This window comes from Neoarius graeffei, chromosome 13 (genome assembly GCF_027579695.1).
Source record: "Neoarius graeffei isolate fNeoGra1 chromosome 13, fNeoGra1.pri, whole genome shotgun sequence".
NCBI lineage: Eukaryota > Metazoa > Chordata > Actinopteri > Siluriformes > Ariidae > Neoarius > Neoarius graeffei.
In genome coordinates, this window is record NC_083581.1 from 64,544,844 (window position 1) to 64,567,767 (window position 22,924).

The 22,924-nt window shown below is 41.7% G+C and overlaps 1 protein-coding gene across 4 annotated transcripts in view; it reads right to left on the reverse strand.

Annotated features, from left to right (window-relative positions):
• The window catches only part of zbtb17 (zinc finger and BTB domain containing 17), a 55,833-nt gene that overhangs the window by 29,156 nt on the left and 3,753 nt on the right, over positions 1–22,924 (reverse strand). For 2 of the 4 annotated variants that reach the window (XM_060938328.1, XM_060938327.1), the window contains exons 2-3: positions 8,509–8,738; positions 6,828–6,989 (exon numbers count right to left, since the gene is read on the reverse strand). In XM_060938328.1, coding sequence (XP_060794311.1) covers positions 6,828–6,989; positions 8,509–8,716 — 370 coding nt within the window. In that variant the 5' untranslated portion in view covers positions 8,717–8,738. The remainder of the gene's footprint in view (positions 1–6,827; positions 6,990–8,508; positions 8,739–22,924) is intronic. The other 2 variants (XM_060938329.1, XM_060938330.1) reach the window with 1 other exon arrangement.

Here is a 22,924-nt window from a genome sequence, read left to right on the forward strand (position 1 = left end):
CAGCTTTGCCCACCACTCCAATCATATCGGGCAGCTTTGTGGGGCTTTGAACAGCTGTCACCGTTGTCTGATTTCCTCGATATACCAGGGCAATGCCTAATCCAATTAGCAAAAGTCTTGTAATCATGGTTCCAAATAGGTAGATATCTTCAATGTCCTCCACAGAAAGAATCGCCAGGCACACGACCCGCCACCGCTCCCACGCGTCCATCGTGTAACCAGCCGCAAACGTTCCGGCAGGACAGATGGGTTCCCCCGAACCCAGGCTTCTCGTCGAGAAAACTGTGTCAATTTCGTTAGGAGACCAGTTTATCAATTCCATGCTTTTTTTAGTTTAGAAAGTAATGCAGGAAGAGTCTCTTCAAAACGTACAGCAGACGAGACAAGACACAGAAGCACAAGCAGGGAAAAAAGGAGGGAGAGGGAGAGCAGAAAATGCGACCGCCTTCCGTGGAAGCACGGAGAGAAAAAAAAAACCTGGGTGTGAACGGCCTCAAGAGTCGTTAGAGTGATCAATGGATTGCTGGTTCTCTCTGTCCTCCTGTGAGTCACTGAAAACAGCTGGGTTTTGGTGTGCATTCAGTTGTCTGGGAAGCGTGCCAAGGACTGCATTGTAGGTGGATGATAAATGATGTCTTAGAACCTGTCTTTGCCCTGCTGACAAAGGGAGATGCACAGTGGTGCTAAACACAGTGGACTACCACTCCAGGATGACCAGTCTCCTCAGCGACACAACCACCTATGAAACCTTGAGGCGGGACCCCACCAGTTGTTACAAAAAGAAAGTTGTTAGCTGCCTGCAACAACTAGAAAAGGACCAAGCCATCAACCGATCTCTGTACTACAGACTACCCTGGGGAAGCTGTTCCTCTCATATACGGACTCCCCAAGATTCACAAGGAAGGAGCTCCACTCAGACCTATCATCAGCAGTATAAACTCTGTCACCTACAATATTGCCAAAACACCTAGCCACCATCCTGGCTCCTCTTGTTGGGAATACGCCACTTCACGTCAAAAACTCCCAAGATTTTGCTATTAAAGTTGCAGACCTCAAACTAGACTCAGATGAAATCATGGTTTCCTACGATGTCACTTCTCTTTTCACCTGCATTCCCACCACAGAAGCAGTCGAATCTGTTAGAAAACGACTCCTTCAAGACAGCACCTTACTGGATAGAACGAACCTCACCACGGACCAGATTTGCACCCTGCTTGACCTCTGCCTGACTACCACTTATTTCCAGTTTAATGAAAGTTTCTACAGACAGAAGCATGGATGCGCCATGGGCTCACCGGTGTCCCCCATTATGGCCAATCTTTACATGGAGGAAGTGGAACATTAAGTTTTGACCACTTTTTCAGGAGTTGCTCCCAGCCACTGGTTCAGATATGTGGACGACACCTGGGTTAAAATCAAAACCCATGAGGTGGAAGCCTTCTCTAAGCACATCAATGCAGTGGATATCAACATCAATTTCACTCGGGAGGACGTCAGTGGGAATAATCTAGCCTTCTTGGATTGTGATGTACACATGAGACAAGACAGAAGCCTTAGCATCAAGGTCTACCGGAAACCCCCACACACAGACCAGTACCTACTCTTCGACTCTCACCACCCACTGGAACACAAATTGGGGGTCATTAGGACCTTGCAACACAGGGCTCAGAACATTCCTACAACGGTAGAGGGAAAAGAGAAGGAGCAGAATCATATCAAGAAAGCACTTCAGAACTGCGGGTATCCCAACTGGTCTTTCTTCAAGAGCAGAAAAAGGAACATAACGGACAAAGAGGATAACAGGAACAAACGCAAGAACATTGTCATTCCCTACATTTCTGGTCTATCTGAGAAACTCAGGAGGATCTTCTACAAACACAACATTCCGGTACGTTTCAGACCCAGTAACACCCTGAAGCAGAAACTGGTCCACCCTAAGGACAGAATAGCCAGACACAAACAGGACAACGTAGTGTATGCAATTCAGTGCAGTGAGGAATGCACAGACTCATATATTGGGGAAACAAAACAACCACTTCACAGGTGCATGGCTCAACACAGGAGAGACAGTTCCTCAGGCCAGGACTCTGCTGTCTACCTTCATCTTAACAACAAAGGACACTCATTTCAGGATTGCAACGTACGCATTTTAGCCAGAGAGGATCGTTGGTATGAGCGAGGAGTTAAAGAAGCCATTTTTGTCAACCTGGAATGGCCATCACTGAACAGAGGTGGGGGTCTAAGACATCATTTATCAGCCACCTACAATGCAGTCCTTGGCACACTACCCATGCCCCTTTTCCACCAAAGCAGTTCCAGGGCTGGTTCGGGGCCAGTGCTTAGTTTGGAACCGGGTTTTCTGTTTCCACTGACAAAGAACTGGCTCTGGTGACAGAAAAAACAGTTCCAGGCTAGCACCAACTCTTTGCTGGGCCAGAGGAAAGAACCGCTTACGTCAGCAGGAGGGGGACGCCATTTTTAAGTGACGAGAAGCAGCAGCTGTACAAATGCAAAGTCATCCATTCTTGTTGTTGTTGCTGCTTCTTCTTCTCTGCGTTGTTGTTGCTTCGATGTTCGCGCCAAGGTTTATGCAAATGCAGCGACGTAACTGACGTATACAGCGACGTAACTGACGTATACAGCGACGTAACTGACGTGGCTCCCCTTAGCACCCCGAGCTATGGAAAAGCAAACTGGTTCTCAGCTGGCTCGCAAGTTGAACAAGTTGTGAAACAGCACTGGCCCCGAACCAGCTCTGGAACTGATTTGGTGGAAAAGGGGTACCAGACAACTGAATGCACACCAAAACCCAGCTGTTTTCAGTGACTCACAGGAGGACAGAGAGAACCAGCAATCCACTGATCACCCTAACGACTCTTGAGGCCGTTCACACCCAGGCCCCAGTGACCCACACCAACAGGATGACTCAACGACACCTTAGGATTGCTTTTCATCCATGAGAGGATAAATACCTGATACTCCCTATTAGTCAGACAGAACTGAAGAAGCCTTTCGGATGAGAGGTGACGCGTCTTCAAGAATCTTCAAGCAAGTCCAGTTGCTCTCTTTTACCACCCACAGTTCATTTTCAGAGAGGAATCGGAGATGTTTAGGTGCGGAGAGTACTCCTGCATTGTTCAGTTTATGGTATTGATTTTTTTTTGGTCTGTAAGTAACAGCACGGCCAGCGCTGATGTTGCACAGCACTGCGGAGCACCATGTATGTGCACTTTGGGGAAAGTCATGAAGCTGGTTAAGATAATGCCAATAGTGTGCAAGGTAAATGATGGCTACTTTGAAGAATCTTTAAAGGGCTGATGACATGTTTTTGACGTCTTTGGCGATGTTTTATAACATAAAAAGTAATTCCCGATGATCCATATATTAATTCACGAAGGCGCCTATTTTACAAGTTATGATAAAAAACGCGGCTATTTGGGCAAATTTGACGGGGCTGCAGCACCCAGGAGACGAATGAGGAGGAGGGGCTATATGACGTCAGCGAAAGAACCTTCCTCCTAACTTACCAGTTTGTTGTTGATGCGACAGGTGTTCAGTTTATCATTATTAGTATTATTATTATACATTATTTTTTAGTTATAGTTATTATGCCTTCGCGTTGTGTTGCCGGCTTTTGCTCCAAAACCCACAAGGATGGGGTAAGTTTATTCAAGTTTCCCAGAGATCCCGAGCTGCATGCGAAGTGGGTGAAGCAAGTCAAGCGCACTCGTGACAAGTGGGAGCCCTCACCAACATCCGTCCTGTGCTCTGAACACTTCGATTTGGATTGTTTTGACACCCTTCCCAGCTTAAAAGAATCTCTTGGGTGTTCAGTTCAGCACAAACGTGTGTTGCTACCATCAGCAGTGCCTACAGTATTCCGGAGGGGGTCTACTAGTAGCTATGCCGGATCCAGCAGTCGCCTGAGACAAGGCGACTCCTCCAAAGACAGTCCTCCTGTCAGAACATGTGTTGAGAAATGACATAAGATAAAGGTACGTAGAGCTATAGAGTGCTCCGACATGATGCTAAAAATAGTAACCATGCGGTCTGCACAGCCATCTTGGAAGTGACTCGCTCCAGAGCGCTCATAGAGTACACATCATAGAGTACACATTCATGATAATCATAAATGTAATCATAAAGTCGGCGTGATATCAGTCATGTATTTGCTTGTGAAAGCTTGCGGCTTTCATGTAACTGCCGCCTAGCAACGAGAGGCAAAGGGTAAAGAGGGTAGGCTATCATAGATTCTATTTGGAAGAGATCAATACATGATTGCTTAAAAATTAGGTATTTTAACAATGTGCATCTGTTTTGTGATTATCGTGACACTTGTGTGTTATATAGAACTGTATGTCTTATCAGCACATCGAGGATCTTCCACCGGAGGCTTTAGCAAGTACTCGTAGCAACACTACACTTTACCCTTTGCCATGCGTTGTTAGGGAACGGTAGCAAGTACCCCGATGACCGACTTCAAGAATATGTAGAAAAAATTTTGAAATTATACTTTCCAAAAGTCATTTGCGCTTAGTGTATTGCATTCCCATTTATATTGTAGGTTCTTGCTGATGTTTTTGCAGAGTATGACACAGCTGCTGAATCAGAAGCTGCAGAGTTTGTATGTACTAGTTGTGAACATTCACATTATTATCAATCTCATTTATTTAAAATCAGATAAAATCATGCCATCATGATCACTGCTTAAAGTACCAGTATTTGGTTGTTGAAGAGCTAGCACTAGAGAGTTCACCGGCGTTTTCATGCACCATTTCCATTGAGTAGAACAGCCAGTGAACCGCAGCATGTTCTTCCGCTGATGTCACAACATGGCCGCGAGCCACGGACCCAGTTTTCTTGCGCTGTGCAATTAAAAGTTGGATATTCGCGTAACAACAGCTTCTTTTCACGTAATTATAACAGAAATCTAACATGTTTGCCATGTTGTATAGTTTATTTAAGAAATTGCATAGAGTCATGTTCGTGTCATCAGCCCTTTAACCCCTTGGCTGCCACCCATAATTAATTGTAATGTGCCGGGCATATAGGACAAAAATAGGTCAAAATTGGGATATTTTAATAATCTAACTTGTTCAGAACTTTATATTTTTAATATTTGTATAGAAAATTCACAAAAAACACTGTTGGAGAGTAAAAATAACTTTAGTAATCAAAAAACACTTCAAAAACATCCAAAAAAAACAAAAACAAAAACAAGACAACGGATCTTGTCAATGAGAACCTGTCCATAAACATGAATTACTAGTACTTGAAAACACAACGTAAGTAACTGGGTACCATTTTTATGATGGTCTTTGGTATGACCCGACCGTGATTAGAACTTGCGATCTCCCGATCAAGAGGCAGACACGCTAACCACTAGGCCAACTCGCGGTAATGTGCCACTGTGAAGTATGCCATGTAAGGTGCATAAAAGGAGGTTTTTATGACGAGTAGCATACGTTATAAGGCACAGTGGTAAAAGATTTCATGACGTACGTGACTCGTCCAAGGGCATTGAAGGGGTTAAGAAAAAAAAAGTTAACACTTTTTTGTTTACCACATAATTCCATATAGTTTTAAGTTCTTCAATATTGTGCTACAATGTAGAAAATAATTAAAGTACAGAAAAACCTACAAATCAGTACGGGTGTACAAACTTTTGGCTGGTACTGTATGAGGGTACTTCAAAATGTTCTTGGCCTCACCCAGAAACAAAGGGCGTAACTTCCATTTCAGGGCATAACTGTATACTATAAAGCCTTATAATCACTGTCCACAAACACTCAAATGAAAGAAGTGATCAAAGAAAAAAAAAAAAAGAGGAAAGCTTCGAGCTGGCGTGCTGTTGCTCCAGGACAATGCGCCCGTCCACACAGCACAGGTAGCAGGGGCAGAAGCAGCCAAACGTAGCTTTGAACTGTTGCCCCATGCACCTTAGTCACCCGCCCTGGCACCGTCTGACATCAGTCTGTTCCCCAAACTGAAATCCCGCTCGCCTGGTCGCCATTTTCAGAGTGATGATGAAGTCATCCATGCTGTTGAGGAGGATTTGGAGGCTCAAGATTGCCCCTTTTCCACCAAAGCAGTTCCAGGGCTGGTTCGGGGCCAGTGCTTAGTTTGGAACCGGGTTTTCTGTTTCCACTGAACAAAGAACTGGCTCTGGGGCCAGAAAAAACGGTTCCAGGCTAGCACCAACTCTTTGCTGGACCAGAGGAAAGAACCGCTTACATCAGCAGGGGGGCGGAGTTGTTAAGACCAACAACAAATCGCAAGACCGCGAAAGGTCGCCATTTTTAAGCGACGAGAAGCAGCAGCTGTACAAACGCAAAGTCATCCATTATTATTGTTGTTGTTGCTGCTGCTTTTTCTCCGTGTTGTTGTTGCTTCGATGTTCGTGCCAAGGTTTATGCAAACGCAGCGACGTAACTGATGTATACAGCGATGTAACTGACATATACAGCGACGTGGCTCCCCTTAGCACCGCGAGCTATAGAAAAGCAAACTGGTTCTCAGCTGGCTCGCAAGTTGAACGAGTTGTGAACCAGCACCAGCACTGGCCCCGAACCAGCCCAGGAACTGATTTGGTGGAAAAGGGGTAGATGTGACCTTCTTCCGCAAAGGAATAGTGAAGCTTGAACATCAGTGGACCAAGTTCATTGAAGTTAAAGGAGACCATGTTAAAAATAACGCAAGAACAATCTTTCTCCTGTGATGTTCTCTGGGTGAGAACTTTCTGAAGAAGTACCCTCATATAAGAACAAGCACATTAAAATAAACCTGTGAGTTGCCTTATGCATATAATAAACTTGGACACTACTGACCGTCGTTTAACACCGGAGGTTCTGTGAGTGACTTGTAAGCTGAGCAAGCATTGACAATTTCTTGCATCTGAAGAAAAGTGGCTACGGCCAGCACGTCCTCGATGTTCTGAGGGTTCAGCGTCAGCTTAGCGGTGTACATAAATTCGAGGATCTGTCCGAGGCCTGCAAGGATCATAAACGTTGACGGTTAGGAGAAACAGAAATTGTAACATGTCAAGAAAATGTATGACTGAGTGCAAGAGTTTGCACACCTTCGAGATACGAGGACACAGAAAAGTAGTTTATTCCAACAAGAACAAGACATTTAGTGTGTTCGGTTTCATCCTTTCAAATTTTTCTGTTGAAACTTTAACGTCATACAGGATGTTGTATCAGGCATATCGGGTGAAAATTCAAATTCAGTCCAAATTGCTTGAAACTGCTCCCATTCAGAATTAAAACATGCTTATCCGTTCTTCAGATATGACAAATCAAAGATTGAAAAAACGGCTTAATGTTTAGAAAACTGCCGTAATAATCTGTCTGAGGATCACATGGTCCAAAATGGGCCTCATTAACCAATGAGATCGAATGTTTTTTCTTCATAACTTTTCTATTTTTCAAGATATTTACATGGAAATTGGCAGCACATAGATGGTTGTATACTGAATACAAAGTTTGAAAAATTAGTAAAAACTAATTACGCAAATTAGTATTTAATTACTATTAATTATGCTAATTAGGTAAAACCGTAAACATTAATAAAAGATTATTTCTAATACCCTTTTTGTATTCTGTAGGGCTTTATATTTCTCAAAAGTAGGACCTAGTAGTGTTTATATTAAAGAATATAAATGAGAACATTCACAGCTTTCAAGGTGAACCTCGAAAAAATTACGTGATCCGCATCCAATAAACAACTCCAATTCATTGAATTGAAATTGACACTCGCGTTTCTGACTTCCGGTTTTTAAAATCTCATTCCGACCGCTAAGATCTCAACATTTTTCATCAAAACAACTCCAGTTATATTCGAAAATAGTTATTTATTTACATGAATCAGTTTGATTTGAAAAAAATAAGTAGGTAAAGCTATGAAAACTCACTTCAAAAAGTCTCCCGTGAATCATAACATCAAAGCTAGCAGACGGAAAATTTTGCTGAATACTTGATCGGAAACAGTGAGGGCGAGAGAACATCCCTATAAAAGTTAGCTGATTGATATTGACGAGTAATCCAGTGGGAAACCGATCAGAAGAGACAGAGCCTGACCGCTGTCCCGTGACTCAAAAAGAAAACCACCGGCAGTTTCCCGACGTCACGCGAGCAGAGTTTTTACTCTGTAGTACCAACTTCAACCTGCCGTTACTCCCAAAGTACTGAACAGATCTTAACGAGATAAATTTATTTGGAAAGCAGAGATTATAAACTTTTTAATGATAGTATTCACGATAGAAAATATTCAAGAGTTAAGCAAATGACAGATTTGGAAACTTAGATGAGCGTCTGCATGGATAGGTTTCACAGCACGGCCAGCGAGCGTCTGATATGCCTAATTGTAGAGAGATTGTCAAATAAAAGTCCACCAACACATTGGGGGGTGGGGTGGGGGACAAAATTTTGCACTCAGTTAAAATGCTGATAAATATTTAAATAATACTGGTCATGATGGAAATGTTAAATTAGATTAGATTCTGTATACCTGCAGCATTACTGATATCCAAATGCACAACATCCTTCTGGTCTAGAAAGAGTGTATGGAAGTACGTGCTGCACGCTGCCAGTACGGCCTTGTGGGCTTTGAAGTCCACTCCGTCGACCACAAACGTGCAGTCACACAGGAGATCCTGCTGACGCTGATGGTTCAGCTGCTCTAAAACTTTCCCACTGTGCCATGGGAAGTCCATCATTGCTACCTTGGATTGGATAATCCTGTCAAGAAACAACAGGTAGGTGATATTAGTATGACCTATTTATTTTTGGCTCAGCCTTTGACTGAAGCCTACAGAGGCACTTGTCTGTATGTGTATGTTTAACCGAGTTTGAGTGTGTTTAGGAATGCAACATGGCCATTGGCTGGCACGACTCAGGCAGCGATTTGCAGTGTGGCGCCACTGCGTACTGAATATGTAAGTGCCACGTTACATAACCTCCTTTCACGATGTGATCCTCCATGGCTGAGCGGTCTAGAGTGTGATCCAGGAAAGGAACAGATTTTACAACGTCAGTTCGAATCCTAGCATCAACGTAAAAGGCTGAGCTCAGACCTGCACAGGTCACCAGTTTTTCCCTCTAGTGATACAACAAATGTAAAATTCCTGGATAAAATCAATAGCACAGCTGTAAACCGCTGTTCCCGCACCAGCTGCTTTTTTTTCTGAAATGTGACGATGAATTTTACATTTTTTTTTTTTTAAAAAACCTGGTCAAATGAAATGTGTCTCATCTCATCTCATTATCTCTAGCCGCTTTATCCAGTTCTACAGGGTCGCAGGCAAGCTGGAGCCTATCCCAGCTGACTACGGGCGAAAGGCGGGGTACACCCTGGACAAGTCGCCAGGTCATCACAGGGCTGACACATAGACACAGACAACCATTCACACTCACATTCACACCTACGCTCAATTTAGAGTCACCAGTTAACCTAACCTGCATGTCTTTGGACTGTGGGGGAAACCGGAGCACCCGGAGGAAACCCACGCGGACACGGGGAGAACATGCAAACTCCACACAGAAAGGCCCTCGCCGGCCACGGGGCTCGAACCCGGACCTTCTTGCTGTGAGGCGACAGCGCTAACCACTACACCACCGTGCCGCCCCAAATGAAATGTGCATCAAAGTTAATTTTATCTAATTTAAAGTTTGATGTAATGTTTTATATACATTTTATTTTTAAGACAGTACCAGTCAAAAGTTTGGACACCCCTACTCATTCAGAGGTTTTTCTGTATTTTCTTCATTGTAGAACAGTAAAAGATATTAAAACTATGAAATAACATACACTACCGTTCAAAAGTTTGGGGTCACTTTGAAATGTCCTTATTTTTGAAAGAAAAGCACTGTTCTTTTCAATGAAGATCACTTTAAACTAATCAGAAATCCACTCTATACATTGCTAATGTGGTAAATGACTATTCTAGCTGCAAATGTCTGGTTTTTGGTGCAATATCTCCATAGGTGTATAGAGGCCCATTTCCAGCAACTCTCACTCCAGTGTTCTAATGGTACAATGTGTTTGCTCATTGCCTCAGAAGGCTAATGGATGATTAGAAAACCCTTGTACAATCATGTTAGCACAGCTGAAAACAGTTGAGCTCTTTAGAGAAGCTATAAAACTGACCTTCCTTTGAGCAGATTGAGTTTCTGGAGCATCACATTTGTGGGGTCGATTAAATGCTCAAAATGGCCAGAAAAATGTCTTGACTATATTTTCTATTCATTTGACAACTTATGGTGGTAAATAAAAGTGTGACTTTTCATGGAAAACACAAAATTGTCTGGGTGACCCCAAACTTTTGAACGGTAGTGTATGGAACATATATGGAATTATGTGGTGAACAAAAAAAAAAAAGGTGTTAAAAATAAAAGAAAATGCTTAATATTTTCAATTCTTCAAACTAACCAGCGCTTCCCTTGATGATGCTTTGCACACTATTAGCATTATCTTAACCAGCCTCATGAGGTAGTCACCTGGAATGTTTTTCAATTAACAGATGTGTCTCATCAAAAAAGTTAATTGGTGCAATTTCTTGCCTTATTAATGTGTTTGAGAGGAAATAGTAAACAGTAAATAATAAAAATACAGTAAATAGCCCTATTCCACAACTGTAGTAATCTATATTATGCCAAGAACCGCTCAACTAATAAAGAGAAACGACATCCATCATTACTTTAAGACATGAAGTGTCTTTAAATTAATAAAAATAAAGAAAAACCATTGAACTCGAAAGGGTGTCCAAACTTTTACCTGGTACTGTATATAATTTTTGTATTGCCATTAAGAACACAAGTGGGTCTACAGTGTAGACGCGAGCTCTCCGTATGTACTGTAGTAATGCAATGACCAGGAATAAACTCATATTTACAGTCATGTGAAAAAGAAAGTACACCCTCTTTCAAGTCTACGTTTTAAGTGTCAGGACATAATAATGAAAAAAAAAAAAATCATCTATCTGGTCCTTACCAGGTCTTAAAATTAAGCAAATACAACCTCAGATGACCAATAACACGTGACATATTCACCCTGTCATTATTTATTTAACACAAAGTAAGCCAAAAATGCAGCAGCAGTGTGTGAAAAATTAAGTACACCCTTACTGCTTCCATAGAAATTATGAAGGCAATTAGCAGCCAGGTGTTGCTGATCAAATGAATTGATCATCAGCAAGTGTGGCCACCTCTTAAAAAGCAGAAGTTTTGGCAGTTTGCTGGTCTGGAGCGCTCAGGTGTATGTTAACACAATGCCAAGGAGGAAAGACATCGGCAATGATCTTAGGCTACATCCACACGACAACGGCAACGAGATTTTTTTTTTTTTAAATATCGCGTCCACATGGGCAACGGATCAGTAAAATATCAGGTTCATATGGCAACGCAACGCTTGCTGAAAACGATGCAATACACATGCCACACCTCTACGTGCGCTGTAAGACGGTCCCATCGGAGACACCAGAACAATAGAAGAAGTAGACGCATGCGCATAAACCCCTTCTTCTGTAGCATTAGCCACAAAGTTTTGATTATTAATCAGTAGCGTAAAACGAAAGACGCGGAAAGAGGAATGAACGGGGGTAGATGGAAGCCGGTACGCCAACATTCTGATATCCTCCAGAATTCTTTAATGGTCCGGAATAAATTGAATGCTACACGTTGATGGATTACTTTGTTCTTCTACGCCCTTTTTGAGGAATGTATTGTCGGACTTAAACCAACATCTGAAGAGGTGAGATCGCTCCTTTTTTTCCCCCTATTTTTGCTGGCGGGATTGTTTTTGTTTTTGGAAAGCAGTGAAAATATTTTGTAAGCGCGTTTCATGAACCAAGTTATAGGATTTGTTGACAACTCGCATCGAGTTCGTTACACTTCTACCCAGCGTGAAGCACTGACAGTCATGTGGCTGTGACGTCATCGTAAACAAATCCGTTCTACTCATCCAGACGACTTCGCAGCGGTGCTGTTGCCAGATTTTTCCACTCTGGAACCCGTTCTCAAAAGATTTCGTTTTGGGGCACCCAAAACACCGGTGCCGTGTGGACGCCAGGCCGAAACAATAAATAATTTTATCAGAGTCACCTGAATCCATTGCCGTGTGGACAGGGCCTTAGAGAAGCGAATGTTGCTGCGCATCAGTCTGGGAAGGGTTATAGGGCCATTTCCAAACAATTTGAAATCCATCATTCTACTGTGAGAAAGATCATTCAGAAGTGGAAAACATTCAAGACAGTTGCCAATTTTCCCAGGAGTGGGCGTCACAGCAAATTTACTCCAAGGTCAGACCATGCAATGCTCAGAGAAACTGCAAAAAAAACCAAGAACTACATCTAGGACTCTACAGGCCACAATGTTAAAGTTCATGACAGTGCAATTAGAAAAAGACTGCGCAAGTATGGTTTGTTTGGAAGGGTTGCCAGAAGAAAGCATCTTCTATCTAAAAAGAACATGGCAGCATGACTCAGGTTTGCAAAAATGCATCTGAACAAGCCACAAGCCTTCTGGAACAATGTCCTTTGGACAGATAAGACCAAAGTGGAAATATTTGGCCATAATGCACAGCGCCATGTTTGGCAAAAACCAAACACAGCATATCAGCACAAACACCTCATACCAACCATCAAGCATGGTGGTGGAGGGGTGATGATTTGGGCTTGTTTTGCAGCCACAGGCCCCGGGCACCTTGCAGTCATTGAGTCAACCATGAATTCCTCTGTATACCAAAGTATTCTAGAGGCAAATGTGAGGTCATTTGTCCAACAGCTAAAGCTTGGCCGCAATTGGGTCTTGCAACAGGACAATGATCCCAAGCACACCAGCAAATCTACAGCAGAATGGCTGAGAAAGAAAAGAATCAAGGTGTTGGAATGGCCAAGTCAAAGTCCAGACCTCAACCCAATTGAAATGCTGTGTAGCTGTGCATAAACAAATGCCCTCAAACATGAATGAACTGAAGCAATGTTGTAAAGAAGAGCAGGCCAAAATTCCTCGACAATGATGTGAGAGACTGATAAAATCATGCAGAAAACGACTGCTTCGAGTTATTGCTGCAAAAGGTGGTTCGACAAGCTATTGAATCATGGGGTGTACTTACTTTTTCACACATGCATTCTGCATTTTCAACGAGTAGCTGAATGGAATATATCTGATAGACCACGAAAATAGCCAGCCAATATTATTATCCATACACATTCGATGGAACACTTATATACTGTGACAATTTGTATACAGATTGTCATAGTCACTCACTAGCACGGAAGTTTTGAGTGTAATATGCATCTTCTGGCATTTTCAATTCACTGTGACCGTTTACTGCAGGCGCCGCCGCCGAACAAAGAAATGCTTGTGCGCATGTGCAACAGAAAACTCTTGAATATTCGTATCTGCGCCGATATGCGACATGTCGTCTTGACAACCATGCAATATCGTAAACCATATTCAACGCTCATTCTCCATTGGGTAGAGTGACGTAATACACGTAGGATAAGTGATATGCTAACAATATCGCATGCTATCAAACCAAAACCCGGTAGAAGGGAATAGAATACATGTTTTTATTCCATCAAAAAAGTGTTCCGTTTGTATAACAATTAAGTAATATTGGTTGGCTTTATTTCGTGGTACATAAGATATATTCCATTCAGCTAGCATGATATTGAACAAGTCTTCGACTCGTTCAATATCATGCTAACTGAATGGAATATATCTTATGTACCACAAAAAAAGCCAGCCAATAATATTATTATTATTATTATTATTATAGTTATACATTCCTTTCAGGTGTTCAACGCGTCTTTCTCTTTCAAAATTCTCTCAAAATCTTCCATATTTAACAAAGTAAACCTGGCGGCCATGTTTGATTACAAATTGTCACAGTCGCTCGCTAGCACGGACGTTTTATAGCTCTGATGTGCGACATGTTGTCTTGACAACCATGCCATATCGTAAACCATATTCAACGCTCATTCTCCACCGGGTAGAGTGATGTAATACACGTAGGATAAGCGATATGCTAACAATACTGCATGCTATCAAACCAAATGAACGGAACCCGCTAGAAGGGAATAGAACACGTTTGTATTCCATCGAAAAAGCGTTGTGTGTGTAATAATTCCCGATATTTCACTCCGATGACGCCACTCCCGCTGACTAGACGTGCGTTGTCAAAATGGCGAACAGGTTCAAAATTAAAATGATTTTGATTAACTTGCGTATTTTTTTGTGGATATGTCCATATAACATGAAAAACTTTACACAGTGGCGTGAAGATATGAAGTTTATCTTCTCTTGTTGAAAAACACATCACTCGTTTGCTTCTCTCACTCATTCACCACCCAAAGATAAACTTCATATCTTTGCACGACCATGTACAGTAACATCCTCTATATATACACATGGGTGCAAGTATAAAATTTTCAAAAACCCGTAAAGTCTGACAAGGTCAGATGTGCATGGCGCAGCCATGGGGGGGGGGGGGGGGGGGGGGGGGTTTTACAAAGGAGGTGAGCCCCCCCTTAGAGCTCGAAAAAAATTTTTAATTACAAGTTAAAATGGTTGTGTCTCATGCAATCTCATGCAAACATTTATAATATTAATAGTTATATGATTTGCATATTCACAACAAATGTTTAATACATTTCATCAATTCATCTGAAATAACAATATTTCAAGTACAAGGCTTGATATTTTAAAACATCTAGCAACTACCAATTTAAATGTTGAACCAACCATTTTTAATATGCTTTTGCTATGATACCTTTTTTACAATATCAGTCCCCCCAGGATTTTGCGGACCTTTTTTGTGATTGTTGTGGGCTAAAATGTCTGATGTTGCGTGGGTTTTTCCAAAAAATTGCGACGAGAGTTGCGGTGTTTTTTTAGGTTTTTGTTGCGATTACATTGCGGGAGGAAGTGAAAGCTGCGAAAAATTGTTGCTTGATATTTTAAAACATCTAGCAACTACCAATTTAAATGTTGAACCAACCATTTTTAATATGCTTTTGCTGTGATACCTTTTTTACAATATCAGTCCCCCCAGGATTTCGCGGGCCTTTTTTGTGATTGTTGCGGGCTAAAATGTCTGATGTTTCGTGGGTTTTTCCAAAAAATTGCGATGAGAGTTGCGGTGTTTTTTAGGTTTTTGTTGCGATTACATTGCGGGAGGAAGCGAAAGCTGCGAAAAATTGTTGCGATTTTCTCTTTTTGTGATTAAAATTGAGTGATATGTTACATATTAAGTTATTACTGAAAAAACTATTGATTAAAAGAACAAAGACACTGAGAAATGGTCCTATAAACAACTTTACCAATATAAAAGATTACCAGGACTACAAAAATGCAGAAAAATAGGCTTTACTTATCCAAATGCACCTGTTGGTTCAAAAGTTAAAGTGCAGAGAACCTCACAGCACAGCATGAAGTTACCTTAAAATAGAATATAAATGCCTCAGCTTTCATGTAAGAAAAAAAAAACCTATTAATACTAGTACTGCGTGCAGGCAGTCTCTCCTGAAGACTAAATTAAACAATAATTATAAACTAATAAAATAAATGGCTCAGGCTTCATAGAAGAAAAAAAAAAACAATTTGAACAGAATCTCACAGTATGATGCTGAAGCTGCCTAAACAATGGAAAATAAAATACCATTTTGGCAAAAATGTTGGCATCCATTAATTTCTTGTATTAAGTAAAAAATAATATAAAGTGCACACAGTCCTTCACTGTAAACATAACACACTTTCAGCAACACCACAGAGAACTTAAGCCTATATAAACACTGACTCCAAATTCAAAAGGAAATGCCTCAGCCTTCATATAAGAAAAAAAAAACTATTAATACTAGTACTGTGTGCAGGCAGTCTCTCCTGAAGACTAAATTAAACAATAATTATAAACTAATAAAATAATTGGCTCAGGCTTCATAGAAAGAAAAAAAAAATCTCAGTTCAAAATTTGAACAGAACCTCACAGTATGATGCTAAAACTGCCTAGACAATGGAAAATAAAATACCATTTTGCAAAATTTTGGCATCCGTTAATTTCTTCTCATCTCATCTCATTATCTGTAGCCGCTTTATCCTGTTCTACAGGGTCGCAGGCAAGCTGGAGCCTATCCCAGCTGACTACGGGCGAAAGGCGGGGTACACCCTGGACAAGACGCCAGGTCATCACAGGGCTGACACATAGACACAGACAACCATTCACACTCACATTCACACCTACGCTCAATTTAGAGTCACCAGTTAACCTAACCTGCATGTCTTTGGACTGTGGGGGAAACCGGAGCACCCGGAGGAAACCCACGCGGACACGGGGAGAACATGCAAACTCCGCACAGAAAGACCCTCACCGGCCACGGGGCTCGAACCCGGACCTTCTTGCTGTGAGGCGACAGCGCTAACCACTACACCACCGTGCTGCCCCCGTTAATTTCTTGTATTATGTAAAAAAAAAACGTAACGTAACGTGCACACAGTGCTTCAGTGTAAACATAACACACTTTCAGTAACGCTATAGAGAATTGAAGCCTATATAAACACGGACTTCAAATTCAAAAGGAAATGCCTCAGCCTTCATAAAAAAAAAAAAAAACCTATTAATACTAGTGCTGTGTGCAGGCGGTCTCTCCTGAGACTCGCACATGCCGCTTCTCTTGAACGTATACACGGAAGTAAAGTGGAAGGTAGTTTGTCGACGTCACCTCAAGACGACGCCAACGATTGGTCAAATTTGCGGGAAAGTTGTGGTGATTGGATATAATTGAAACACCGCCCTGAATTCACGGGGATTGGTTGAATTTGCATTGATGTTGCAAATCGCAACATCGCGAAATCCTGGAGGGTCTGACAATGTATACACTGGAATAGCTGTGTTGATTTGGTCGAACAACATGCTACGTGAGAGGGCCACCCCCCCCCCCAAAAAAAAAAAAAATCTCAACGGATTTACAAGATTTGGAAAAATGACTTTTTCAGAACCGAAAAAACCGGAGCTTCCGGCACATGCCGGAAAACTTGCACCCATGCATATAGTCCTGTGTACTACAGCATAGTCATGAAAAAACTTTTAGTTCCAGTGAACTCAAGGTATATGGAGGAATAATAAAAATAAAGTCTGTTGATGTTTGACTCGACAGTGTATTATGGTATCACACTGATATGACCACACGTTTACAGTGCTGAGCATAAATGAGTGCACCCCCTTTGAAAAGTAACATTTTAAACAATCTCTCACTGAACACAAACAATTTCCAAAATGTTGACAAGACAAAGTTTAATATAACATCTGTTTAACTTATAACGGGAAAGTAAGGTTAATAATATAACTTAGATTACACATTTTTCATTTTGACTCTAATTCGGGTGGTGCAAAAATGAGTACACCCCACAACAAAAACTACTACATCTAGTACTTTGTATGGTCTCCATGATTTTTAATGACAGCACCAAGTCTTCTCGGCATGGAATGAACAAATTGGCGACATTTTGCAACATCAATCTTTTTCCATTCTTCAACAACGACCTCTTTTAGTGACTGGATGGAGAGTGATGCTCAACTTGTCTCTTCAGAATTCCCCAAAGAAAATAATTTCTTTACACCACAAAGGTGAAGGCTACAAGAAGATCAGCAAAGCTTTACTTATCAGTCAGAATACTGTAGCAAAAGTGGTACAAAAATTTAAGAAAGATGGAACTGCAACCATCTCACAGAGACGTCCAGGTCGTCCACGGAAGTTAACACCTCGACAGGAGCGTCTTCTGCAGCCGGTTTCACTAAGTTAGACTATGACTTTAACTTAGACAGCGGGTATAGTCGGGCTTAGCATAGACGTCTAACAAATACTGTTACACAAAGCAGTTAAGACTCTGACTATCTTAAGTCGTACTATGCTGCAAAGGATTGTGGGTATTTTAAGACTCTTTTCAAAACAAAAAAAATGGCGGACAGTGGTCGTTCAGTGCCGTTTAGCCACTCGGAAAATCTGGCTATATTAGAAGAATTTAATTCCTACAAAGACGTTTTATTAGGCAAATTCAGCGAAGAATGTAGCAATAAGAAAAAACATGAAGTGTGGGGAAAAAATAACGTCGTCTGTGAATAGCGTTAATCCATCTGCGAGAAGAGATGTTGCTGCCGTGCGTAAAAACACCCCCACTGGAGGAGGGGGTTTGAAGAAACTAATGGCCCTTTTCCACTACCCTTTTTCAGCTCACTTCAGCTCGCTTCAGCTCACTTCAGCCCGACACGGCTCGCGTTTCGACTATCTAAGAACAGCACAACTCAGCTCGCTTCAGCCCTGCTCAGCCCCCAAAACTCGCACGGTTTTGGAGTGGGGCTGAAGCGAGCCAAACCGAGCTGAGTGAGGCTAGGGGCATGAGGAGACACTCCCCTGTGCACTGATTGGTGAGGAGGAGTGTCCTCACACGCCCACACACGCCCCGCGAGCACGGTGGGATCTGTAAACACCGTAAACCCGGAAGAAGGAGAATTACGAGAATTATGAAGCCTTAGGCGCCTCGCCTCATCTATACGCTCTTGCCAGTATCTGCTGGCGTTGTCGGCGACAACAAGCCACAGCACCAAGACCAGCAACACTAACGATTCCATGTCCTCCATGTTTATTGTTTACTCTCCGGGTTGTGAGACTACCGCTTAAAAAGTCACTGATGTCACTGTTTGCGCCGCCTAACGACATCACCTGACGTCCACCCACTTTCGCTAACTCCACCCAATGTGTCCACCCACTTCCAGCCAGCACGGTTCAGCGCGGTTGTAGTCGAAATGCAACTCCAACAGGCCCGCTCAGCACGACTCAGCACGACTCAGCACAGCACGGCTCAGCCCAACTCAGCCGCGTTGGTAGTGGAAAAGCGGCATAAAAGTAACCACCGAAATGGTCATCAACATTTATGGCGACGAGTCGCCCTTATTCTGGGGAGTGAAAGGAGGAAAGGAGAGCGGAGTAACCGGCTTCGCCAGACCCAGCAGCAACTCCCTTAGCAACGTTGCTAGCAACGTTGAAGCTGAGGCTCCTTCACCCTCAGAGTTGTCATCACCCAGTACCTGCGCGGATGTGACACTACACGAAGAGCCTACCAAAAGGAAAGACTGCAACTTAAATTGAAGAGACTCGCGCAGATGGAGGAGTGATGTAGTGTGTGTGTGTGTGTGTGTGTGTGTGTGTGTGTGTGTGTGTGTATGAGAGAGAGATAAGTGATGAGTGGTGATGTAATTATATGCATAAATGAATTGATATTTATATTATTTATATATATTTATAAGTAATAAAATGAATAAGCTGGCATTACACTGTTTGTTCTTTATTGAATACTTTATAGTTAGATTATAATAGCCTAAATTTGTGTATTACATACTTGCAATGCACTTCACTGCCTTAACATTTCAAGCTTTCTTGTAGTTATTGACATTGACGGCACTTATGGCTTGACTGTTTTTTTTTTTAATTAAATTTTATAGCCCTTAGACCCATATTAGACTGGGGGGAGGGTGTCTTACTTTTTAAGCCTAAATTAGACTTAAAAAATTAGTCTTAACTTTTGTGAAACTGTCTTACTTGCATTAGACTGGTCTATAAAGAAACTTAAGACCAATCTTAACCCATAGACCAGTCTAAACTACTTTAGTGAAACCCGACCCTGATGAGAAGGGTTGAAGAAAATCGGCATGCAAGTTCACTGCAGTTATCTAAAGAAGTAGAAAGCCAAACGGGGGTGACTATTTCCCGTGACACAATACGGCGTACACTGCAGAGGAATGGCATGCATGGATGCCGTCCACGAAAGAAGCCTCTCCTAAAGCCCAGGCACAAAAAAGCCCTCCTGGAGTTTGCCAGGGCCCGTGCTGACAAAGATGAAGACTACTGGGACTCTATACTCTGGAGTGATGAGACCAAGATAAATGTTTTTGGAACTGATGGCTTCAAAACTGTATGGCGTCGCAAAGGTGAGGAATACAAAGAAAAATGCATGGTGCCTACAGTGAAACATGGTGGTGGCAGTGTCCTTATGTGGGGCTGCATGAGTGCTGCTGGTGTCGGGGAGCTGCATTTCATTGATGGCATCATGAATTCACAGATGTATTGCTCTATACTGAAAGAGAAGATGTTACCATCAGTCCGTGCCCTTGGTCGTCGTGCACTTTTCCAACATGACAATGATCCTAAACACACATCTAAGGCCACTGTTGGATTTCTGAAGAAGAACAGGGTGAAAGTGATTCAGTGGCCAAGTACGTCTCCTGATCTGAACCCAATCGAACACCTATGGGGAATTCTGAAGAGACAAGTTGAGCATCACTCTCCATCCAGTCACTAAAAGAGGACATTGTTGAAGAATGGAAAAAGATTGATGTTGCAAAATGTCACCAACTTGTTCATTCCATGCCTAGAAGACTTGGTGCTGTCATTAAAAATCATGGAGGCCATACAAAGTACTAGATGTAGTAGTTTTTGTTGTGGGGTGTACTCATTTTTGCACCACCCTAATTAGAGTCAAACTGAAAAATGTGTAATCTAAGTTATATTATTAACCTTACTTTCACATTATAAGTTAAACAGATGTTATATTAAACTTTGTCTTGTCAACATTTTGGAAATTGTTTGTGTTCATTGAGATATTGTTTAAAATGCTACTTTTCAAAGGGGGTGGGCTCATTTACGCTCAGCACTGTAAGTTTAGCCGTTTTGGGAGTACGGACACAACTATTTTGTTAGTTTCTTATTGTTTATATATTACCGATATGATACTGTACAGTGAAGTGTGTATTTGGTCAGTCTGCTTGGTGGTATTAGAGACAGATCTAATCCAGCTGTGTTGTATTTACAGCTGTATGCTGTGAAATAATGGGAAAGTGCATCTATTTTGTTTTAAAACATTTATTTATATGGATATTCAAGTATTTATTGTATAATTGTTAAAATATCCATACTTAGTAACATGTGATCACATTTTTAATGGCTATTTCCCCCTCAAGTCCTTCGATGTTAAAGACTTTTTGTAAATGTTGAAAAGGAAATATAGAGCGGTGCCTACAATTATCGACACCTTTTCAGATTTACCAAGAAAAAACAATTTTACAAAGGTGAGTTTCAGTTACAACAGTTATTACTAGTTAATTAATCAACCGGAAGACCCTCCTCGCCCTTTGATCTTGTCGTCTGATGACAGCTCATTACAGGAGGAGATGGAATTTTTTTTTAGCACGATCAGGAATTTGAGGAAAACCCAGACGTCATCATCGCAGGTACAGTGGTGCTTGAAAGTTTGTGAACCCTTTAGAATTTTCTATATTTCTGCATAAATATGACCTAACACATCATCAGATTTTCACACAAGTCCTAAAAGTAGATAAAGAGAACCCAGTTAAACAAATGAGACAAAAATATTATACTCGGTCATTTATTTATTGAGGAAAATGATCCAATATTACATATCTGTGAGTGGCAAAAGTATGTGAACCTCTAGGATTAGCAGTTAATTTGAAGGTGAAATTAGAGTCAGGTGTTTTCAATCAATGGGATGACAATGAGGAGTGAGTGGGCACCCTGTTTTATTTAAAGAACAGGGATCTATCAAAGTCTGATCTTCACAACACGTTTGTGGAAGTGTATCATGGCACGAACAAAGGAGATTTCTGAGGACCTCAGAAAAAGCATTGTTGATGCTCATCAGGCTGGAAAAGGTTACAAAACCATCTCTAAAGAGTTTGGACTCCACCAATCCACAGTCAGACAGATTGTGTACAAATGGAGGAAATTCAAGACCATTGTTACCCTCCCCAGGAGTGGTCAACCAACAAAGATCACTCCAAGAGCAAGGCGTGTAATAGTCGGCGAGGTCACAAAGGACCCCAGGGTAACTTCTAAGCAACTGAAGGCCTCTCTCACATTGGCTAATGTTAATGTTCATGAGTCCACCATCAGGAGAACACTGAACAACAATGGTGTGCATGGCAGGGTTGCAAGGAGAAAGCCACTGCTCTCCAAAAAGAACATTGCTGCTCATCTGCAGTTTGCTAAAGATCATGTGGACAAGCCAGAAGGCTATTGGAAAAATGTTTTGTGGACAGATGAGACCAAAATAGAACTTTTTGGTTGAAATGAGGAGCATTTTGTTTGGAGAAAGGAAAACACTGCATTCCAGCATAAGAACCTTATCCCATCTGTGAAACATGGTGGTGGTAGTATCATGGTTTGGGCCTGTTTTGCTGCATCTGGGCCAGGACGGCTTGCCATCATTGATGGAACAATGAATTCTGAATTATACCAGCAAATTCTAAAGGAAAATGTCAGGACATCTGTCCATGAACTGACTCTCAAGAGAAGGTGGGTCATGCAGCAAGACAATTACCCTAAGCACACAAGTCATTCTACCAAAGAATGGTTAAAGAAGAATAAAGTTAATGTTTTGGAATGGCCAAGTCAAAGTCCTGACCTTAATCCAATCCAAATGTTGTGGAAGGACCTGAAGCGAGCAGTTCATGTGAGGAAACCCACCAACATCCCAGAGTTGAAGCTGTTCTGTACAGAGGAACGGGCTAAAATTCCTCCAAGCCGGTGTGCAGGACTGATCAACAGTTACCGCAAACATTTAGCTGCATTTATTGCTGCACAAGGGGGTCACACCAGATACTGAAAGCGAAGGTTCACATACTTTTGCTATGCACAGATATGTAATATTGGATCATTTTCCTCAATAAATAAATGACCAAGTATAATATTTTTGTTTCATTTGTTTAACTGGGTTCTCTTTATCTACTTTTAGGACTTGTGTGAAAATCTGATGATGTTTTAGGTCATATTTATGCAGAAATATAGAAAATTCTGAAGGGTTCACAACTTTCAAGCACCACTGTAAGCATGGTGGAAAGATCATGGACATGTTTTTAC